The 8,832-nt window shown below is 48.9% G+C and overlaps 1 protein-coding gene across 6 annotated transcripts in view; it reads right to left on the reverse strand.

Annotated features, from left to right (window-relative positions):
- pcdh7b (protocadherin 7b) overlaps positions 1-8,012 on the reverse strand; it is a 110,713-nt gene extending 102,701 nt beyond the window's left edge. For 3 of the 6 annotated variants that reach the window (XM_069707672.1, XM_069707671.1, XM_069707670.1), the window contains exon 1: positions 3,978-8,011. In XM_069707672.1, the coding sequence (XP_069563773.1) occupies positions 3,978-7,052 (3,075 nt within the window). In that variant the 5' untranslated portion in view covers positions 7,053-8,011. Of the gene's footprint in view, positions 1-3,977 lie in introns of all 6 variants that reach the window. The other 3 variants (XM_069707676.1, XM_069707675.1, XM_069707674.1) reach the window with 1 other exon arrangement.
- Positions 8,013-8,832: the final 820 nt, after the last annotated feature.

Raw genomic sequence — 8,832 nt, forward strand, 5'->3', positions numbered from 1 at the left:
ATGCCATGGCATGTTTTTTTGGAGAGTCTTGAAGTGAGTCGGTTGGTGCCAAGAAAGTATAGCAGTTCAGTATATTTATATTTAACATAAAAAAAAAACCCACAAAGGGGTGATAAATTTAGGCATTTTTAGAACAAAAAGACGCTTTACGAGTTTCAGTTGTGGCTTGTAGGTGTTTAGGCAGCTACATTTTATAGGTTGAAACAAATGAGGCCAGAGGGAAAGTAGTCCATTTCCATATTGGTTTCCTGGTGCACCCGCAGACATGAAGGGGCAATCGCATCCGGAGGTTTTGGCTACAAACGCCACCCGGATGACCTCCGTTTGCATGGTGATATCGTTTGTCCTGCGCGAGTGCGGCGAGGTGAGGGTTTGCCCCGATGCAAATCAGATGCTCCGCGGCCACGTCCCGGGAGGGACAGCTGGCCGGAGCGAGGGGGGACGAGCACCGGGAGCCGGGTTGAGGGCAACGTCCAGTTACGCTTGCTGCATCAGCCTGGAGGCGAGAGAACGGAGTATAAGGGTGTGCGGACGGGGGCTTCGCCTGCCCTGAGGGGCTCCTGCTGAACACAAGCTGCCGGGGCTCACCGCTGATTAAAAGTGATCCACCTGGGCACGAGTGGCGCTTTGAAGTGCAATGATAAAACAAAGGCTGATGGCTTGTGCTAATTCGGAGGCTAAGTGATTTCATTCCTCAGCGCATTACGGTTGGACAGCGTTATTTTCTGGCACTAGACGGAACAGAAGCTACTGCCAGAAGTAATAAAGTTAAGTGTTCTGTTAAGTGAACACACTAGTCATCAGCTTTCAGATGCAACGGCTGGACACAGGCGTGCAAGGAGCAGATAGACCCGGAATAATGTTGTACAAACGCGGCAAAAAAACAACAACCAAGAAAACAGGGAAAAATATGATTAACACAAGCCGCAATCGATAGAGTTACAGGAAGAGATGAAATGTCAGGTCTGCTGCCCTTCCTGTACAAGCCCTCAACAGCTGCTGGGTGACACGCTGGCTTCTCCCTCACAGTTAGCTCAGCTTAATGACTGTTTAAATGTCTGGCGGGGGCTAAAAAAGAAAGGTTCGCCTCACTGATAAACTCCCTCAGTTGCTTGGTTACCTGCCCGAGCAGGTTGCAGGCGCGGTTATTGTAAGATTAGGTGGGCGAGGAGGGAGAAAAGACGGAACCCGATACCTCAGAGATTACAGTCAATGGTCAGCACTATTCTCTGCCCCCCCACCACCACCACCACCCCTCCTCTGTCTTTCCACCCAAACCCCCGAGTCCCCTGTGAAACAGTAGGGGCCATTCTCTGTACCACTAACAGGGCCGTCTTTCTTGTGCCTGTCCATATCCCCTCCCACAGATGGACAAAAAGAAAGAGCGAGTGGTAAAAGAGGTGGTGGTGACACACACACACACACACACACACACACACACACACACACACACACACACACACACACACACACACACACACACACAATACAAGATTTCGGTGTCATCACTTGTCATAACTCTTAGCAGTTTGAACACGTTCAGCTGTATTGGATGTAATAAAAGGGTCGGTTTAATATATATATATATATATATATATAAAAGCACAGTAATATGACTACATGTCGAAGGACAATATAAAATACAATAAGCATATAATGCTAATCTATTCATCGATGTCACAATTTTCTACAACTAAATCCATATTTTGTGCAAACATGTTCCTGTAACTGAGGCCCGCTGGTGTCCTTGAGTGTTTTATTATGTCTTTAACTGTAGTGGCACTTAGCAGACAGCAGAATATTTTTAGATGCAGCGTCCCTAAAATCAAGAGCATGACCGCTTCACTACTTAATCTAATATAGAGGCGGCTGCGTAATGCCATAATTGGAGCACATGAACACACACCTTCTCTTCAATTAGCTCTCTTGTGGAGCCATTAAGCGACGGCCTCTTCACCCCGGCCAACTGTATCAACAGGAAGTATTTACCGAGCCCATAGGGTATGAAAAGCCAATTTGAATACCTGCTGGCGATTGTGTAATAAATACCAAACCAGCTGCACCACACAATTAACATAAGTGATATTTGCCAGTCGATCACTTAAACAGTTTATTTGCCATTTTATTACAATTTAAACATCCAAACTGGTGAATCACAGGAAATCGCTCCTTTAGGTCGCTCTATCCAAGACACTCGAGTCTAACAAACGCACAGTCCATAAAAGTTACCGCAGCATTAATGTAGAGAGTAAATAAATAATTATATAAGTGGCGCATAGTGACACACAATACATGCTGCTGCCGCAGCAGCAAATAGAGTGCCCTTTTAATTATGCAGGAGACATCCGAAAGCAACAGCACTCCTCACACTCTGGGAAGCAGCTCAGTGAATACACCATATTAGAAGCTGTTAGAGACAGAGCAGGGGAAGAGGAGTAAAAGGGGGGGCTAAAATGATTTGAGAGGACGAATAGTGAGAGGGAGGGGGAGAGGGGGTACAGAGAGATGTGAGTGGAGATTAAAAAAGAAACTACTGCAAGAACAAAGGTAGAAAGCAGCCGTTGTAGGGGGTATGATGTGGCAGAGGCTGAAAAAACAGAGGGAGAAAGAGGTATACAGAATGGGGGGAGGGGGGTGTACAAGGGTCCAGAGGAGAGTTTGAGGGGGAGAAAGCGACAGCAGGAATATAATATACTAACATAAAGGAATAAAGAACACACAAAAATGGAGGGAAAAAAGTGCGAGCAAAGCAAACACCAGAAATCTGAGAGTAGTGCTGACACCAAGTAAAAGAAAGATCAATAATTCATTAGAATGCCATACAAAAATAAAAACAACAACAATAGTGTTCTTTTTCTGGAAAACGCAAATCAGCCATCTTTATTAAGTATTAACTCCGGTCTCCCGCTGCTCTTGCACGTAACGGTACAAAAGCAGGCCCACCCACCCCCACAAAAAAAGAAATAATAATATAAGACTGAATCCATGAAAGCAACACATTTCCTGGAATTTAAATATCAAAATCACACCAAGAACTTTTACCTTTGCTGAGAACGGAGTTACTGAGAGACAGAAAAAGCAGAAGGGGGGAGGAGGTGAGACAAGCTGGAGGGTGGTGGAGAAGAGAAGCAGGTACAAGATGGCAGACAGATATATATGTATATATATATATATATATATATAGATATACACTGGAGGGAGTGGAAGAAACTGAGGCACAATATGGGAGGTGAATTTTCACCGCTGGGTCAATGAATCAATGCAAAAAGAATGTTAATGTGACCTCCTGGCCAGATGTTCAAGCAGAGGCCGTAAAAAAACCCGACTCCATAAAGCCTACAGAACCACGTCAGTGTTGCACACAACCTACGTCCACCCTCCTTTTCTCTGTTCTCTTTCATCGTCGCTCTCTCTGTCTCTTTCCTGAGAGGAAAAGATAGCCTCGTTGCAGACGAGGGGCAAGGCAGGGCTGGACGGGGCTAATGGGGAGTGCAGCCGGGCCCCCGCCACGCTCCCCTCTGGGATAGAATAACTGCAAACCAAACCCTTATGTGAGCTGTCGACAACACTCCCGACACATATTTTCTGAGGTTAGTGGCTTTGACGGGCCTGATGGGGAAAAAAAAAAAAAAAAAAAAAAAAGCAGCTTCAACACACGCTGTGATAAAAATTAAAAAAAATAGTTGTTTGGTCAAGTGGTAGCAAAGCACCCCCCCTTCCGCCCCTTCCGCCCCCTCCTTCCTGGAGATAATCTAAACCTTTCTCTATTATTTCAATATTACATGTGAATGGCACTCCAAACCAAAACAGATCAATACCGCTAACTTGACACACATTAGCACCATAAAGGCAACAAGACTACTGAGACTAGCCCTGTCAGAAAGCATTATGGTGGAGGGAACACTGAGAGGAAGAAGCAGGAGACATTTAAGAGTAGTGGAGGGAAACAAAAAGAACATGGAGACGTGTCTTCTTACCTGTTTGTTGTACTTGTTGATAGTTTGACTGCTGTATTCAGAGCAGTGGTCAGATCCAAGGGAAATGTTATCTCCGGTCCCAACAAAGGTGTTGGCAGGGGGCAGGTCCTGCACCGCCTGGTGCTTTTTTCCAGCCGTCGGCGACTGCGGGTGAAGCTGGACGGTGGGGAGCGGCGAGCTGGACTTGTAGTGCCGGGCCAGATCCGGGCTGCCCGGCCCTCCGTTGACCGAGCGGTAGCGGCCCATGCCGGGACTGTCCGACAGCTTCTCGTTGACGCCGTCGTAGCGCTGCCCGTTGGGTTTGGAGGCCTCCACGGTGACGATGCTGCTGTAGAGAGGCTGTTTGGACTTCTGCTTCTTCTTGTCTTTCTTGGGCTTCTTGGACTTGTCGTGCTGCTGCGGCGTGAAGAAGTCTTCGTGGTCCTTCTTGCCGGCCTCGTAACCATTCTTGTTCTTGGGACGGCAGTAACGGGCCATGACGACCACGAGAATGATGAGGATGACCGTCATGATGCCCGAAACCACTCCGATTATGATGCTTAACCGCTGTTTGCTGAGGTCATAGTTGGGGTCACCGGCAATGTTGGTGTTGAGGGACGTGCTGAGGCTCTTGGCCACTTGGGCCTCCACCACCGTGGAGTTGGAAAGAGTCTCATTAACGTAGATGTGAACCAACGTGGTGGTGCTCTGTGACGGCTGCCCGCTGTCGTTCACCTGGACCACCAGCCTGTGGAGGCCGTAGTGCTTCTGCTCCAGCTTCGCCATCAGAGAAATGACCCCGGTGCCCCTGTCGATCTCAAACAGCTTGAAGGGGTTTCCCCCAATGATGCTGTAGTTGAGGTCTGCGTTGATGCCGGTGTCTGTGTCGGTAGCTATGACCGTCCTGACTACCGTTCTGACGTTACTGGAGGGAGAAAGCAGAGTGTACGAGCTGTTTATCGGGAAGGTGACTGTCGGCGCGTTGTCGTTTTCATCCATGACGAAGAGGGAAACCGTGGCGGTGGCGGATCTCGGAGGGTCGCCGCCGTCCACGGCTTTGACGCGGAACGTGTACGTGGTTTTCTGTTCTCGGTCAAAGGACAGGGTGGAGAAAATTGTCCCAGTTTCGTTCTCTATGGAGAAGAGGTCCTCCTCTTCCTCGATGAAAAGCCCCATGTCTGCATTTTGGTCTTTGTCTGCATCGATTACTGTAACCATGCCAACTGGGCTGTTTGGATCGAGGTTCTCTTTGACATAGAAGGTGAACACGTCCTGCATGAACTTTGGTTCGTTGTCATTCTTGTCGGCCACCAGGACGACCACTGTTGCAGAACCCTGAAGGGTGTTTATGCCTTTATCTTTGGCTATCACTTTGAATTCGTAGCGCTCTGTTTGCTCTCTATCCAGAATGGTGTTTACTCGGATGTCTCCACTGTCTGCATCGATAGAGAAAATCCCATTTACTGATGAGTCTAGGGAATAGGCTATTTCAGCGTTCTTCCCACTATCTGCGTCGATGGCTGCTACCGTTGTCACCCTCTCGCCAGGGGCATTGTTTTCTGGGAACGACACCTCCACTACATTCTGGCTGAAGATGGGAGGGTTGTCGTTAGTGTCGCCCACTTTCACGATAAGAGAGTTATTACTTGCCAGACTGGGGCTGCCGGAGTCCACGGCCACTATGACCACATTGTATTCCTGTGTGGCTTCGTAGTCCAGAGTTGCAGACGTGTGGAGGAAGTATTTCTTTTTATTCTGCTCGCCCTCCATCTCGCTGGCTGGTTTGAGCTGAAAGGGCACATCCCCGACCACGGTGCAGGTCACGATGCCGTTCTCCCCCTGGTCACGGTCCGACACCTGAACCAGGGCGATGGGCGTGTCCACGACGACGTCCTCGGCCACGTTGGCTATCCCGTCCTTCAAGAAAATGCGTCCGATTTTTCGGATTTCAATGGCAGGAACGTTGTCGTTCTCGTCCTTGATGTTCAGCACCACTGTGGCCTTGTCCATTTTGGGCGGCTGACCTCGGTCACGGGCCATTACCGTGAACCTCAGTTGGCTCACTTCTTCACGGTCAATGCGGTGCAACACACTCAGCCACCCCGTGCTCTCATCCAACCGCAGCAGCCTCCTCACCGACTCGGTGGCTGCCCCAAACACGTACTCGATTTGACCGTTAACCCCCACGTCTGCGTCGGCCGCTTTGAGCTGCAGGATGGGGGCGCCGGGGGAACTGTTCTCTGGCAGGTCGGCTTCGTACACACTCTTCTCAAACCGGGGGTTGTTGTCGTTCACGTCGGTGATCATTACCCTCAGGATGGCCTGGGAGGAGCGAGGGGGATCTCCTCCGTCCCGAACGCGCAGCGTGAGCTCATAGGAGTCTCTCTGTTCCCTATCGAGGGCCCCTTTAATGATGAGTTGAGGCTGCTTCTCTCCATCAGTGGTGTCAGCAACTTGCAGTTCAAAGACACTGCTCCTGCTCACTCCTTCCTCAAACCTCCTCTTCCCCGAGTATGAATCCCCAGAAGAGCCCAGGCGCCTCGAGTTCTCTCCATTGTCCTGAATGAGCTCATATCTCTCTATTCCGTTTCTGCCGAAGTCTCTGTCGGTGGCTGTGGGCAGCAGATAAAGGGTTCCGATGGGTCTGTTTTCCTCCACAGACAGTGTCAGGACAGGGGAAGGGAACGACGGAGTGTTATCGTTTATGTCTAGTATGATGACTTTCCCTTCGAAGAGGTCGACCCAGCTCTGGGCTGGTCCTATCACTGACACTTCAAAATCTATAAAACACTCATTCTCATCAAATATCATTTGGCACTGCTGTAATTTTTCACGGTCTATCCGCTTCTCGTTGGTGGTGAGCTCACCTGTGATGTTGTCTATTTTGAAAAAATCAGAGCCGGACTCGAGAGTGAATGTCACCTCACCGGCCCCGGCGATGATGCCCAGGTCGCCGGCTACGTTGCCTACTCTGACATCGGCGGGTCCCTCCTCAGCGAGACGGTACCGGAGCACTTGCTTGGCAGCGGGCTGATGCACGAGCAGCAGGATGAGCATGCAATAGTACAAATAGTCCACTGCGCCAGTAGTCCTCATTGTTCACCCCAGAAAATGTCCACTTGAATTTGAAAGAAAAAATGTCCAAAAATATTTAATCACTGTCGGAAAGTCCGAATGCGGGAAAGAAATGTTCATTAAGAGAAAAGCCCTCCGTTTCGGGATGCGTGAGACTTCATCCTCCGGACGACTTCCTATCGCTCCTGCTGCAGTGAAAAGCAGCAAGTACAACGGGCTTTCCTCTCTTCTCCGGTTTTTCTCCCTCAGTGCTCAGTGTTAGTTGATCTTTTCCTTGTTTTGGTGAAACAAAAAGACCGCAATGAAATAAAAAAAATAAAAAAAAATCACACCAGAGAGGCTCCGTGCGCTCCGGACTTTGCCCCAAATATTTGAATGTCATGCGCGTAAAAGTCACACACACACAAACAAAAATGTTATAGTCCGGACATCATATCACCAGAAAGTAAATTCAGTCCATGTCGCGCCGCTTTACTTACAGTTTGTGGAATCTCCTCTTTTTTTTTTTTTTTTTTGTGGGTGAGGCTGCAAAAATATTCCTCTGCTCGCAGATATGTCCACATATGTCAGAGGATCATTTAAATGCTCGCGCAGTTTCCAAACTCATCATAAGGTGAGTGTTGACTGCAGCGGATCTTCGGGATATGAATATGAATCAAAATTACCTCTTCTGCTCTCTTCCTTAAGTCACTTGCAACAAGCAAGACAACTCCGCGATATACAACCTGCTGGAGATTATCATAGGGTTGTGTTGGAAAGAGGGGGAGAAAAAAAAGAAGCAAAAAAAAAAAAGGAAATGTATATCCGATGCAGTTTTTCTTTAGGAAACGTTGGTTGGATTCCTCACTGTGTCCAGCATATTCAGCCTGTTTCCTCACCTGCAGACGCGCCGCATGTGTTGGCAGCCCCTATCTGCAGCACTGTGAGAGGGATTCACAAATGATATTGCAGTCTCTCTCTTCCCCTCTCGCTCTCCTCCTCTCTCTCCTTGTCTCTCTCCCTGTCTCTCTCGCTCTCTCCACCCCCCTCAGGTTTCTTCTCCCCCAGCAGCGCACGTAAACAGGGTCGAACTTGGTCTCGGTCGCCCAGTCCACGGGCCAGCAGATAATATTTGCCCCGAAAAAAAAGGGGTAGGTGGGGTGCGCATTATTCTAGTCCTTTACACCGGTGTTTTCTCGAGACGCGTCTCGACACTTTGTGAGGACATTTCGGATGCTTCGTGTTCTTGTGTGGCGACATGGCGAAATAATAACTGTGTTTTAATGCATTTAACATCATCACAGGCAGCGTGTGACAGCGGTAAATGTTGTAGTAAGTGCAGGGTGGTGTGCGGTTTTTGTTGAGGCGTTTTGCCGCAAGAGATATCTTGTGTGACAACACACCAAATTCTCGAGCGCAACTTTTACGCATAAGTTGTCTGCTTGTTTGTTTTTTATTTGATATGGAAGCAGCTCCGGAACACACAGCAGCAGCAGGACAGGACAGGGTGGAGGGGACGGGACGGGACGGGACGGGGCTGGCTGTGTACGCAGTGCTGTGGTTTCCCTGTGGTTACTAATATGAATGCGTGTGGTCGCCAGTGGCTGTGCTCTCTCGCTCTCTCCGGTGCAGCGGGCTCGGTGTCTTTTTTCGCCTCTGTGTGTGTGTGTGTGTGTGTGTGTGTGTGTGTGTGTGTGTGTGTGTGTGTGTGTGTGTGTGTGTGTGTGTGTGTGTGTGTACGTGTGCTGCTCAGTCCACTCAGCAACCAGGAATGTGAGACCGTGGCTGTGAATTAATTTGCATAAAAAGGAATAACGATAGC

The sequence above is a fragment of the Brachyistius frenatus genome, unplaced genomic scaffold (assembly GCF_029030835.1).
Source record: "Brachyistius frenatus isolate BFR_SWC_R1_liver_20210118 unplaced genomic scaffold, ASM2903083v1 Contig_70, whole genome shotgun sequence".
Taxonomy (NCBI): Eukaryota; Metazoa; Chordata; class Actinopteri; family Embiotocidae; genus Brachyistius; species Brachyistius frenatus.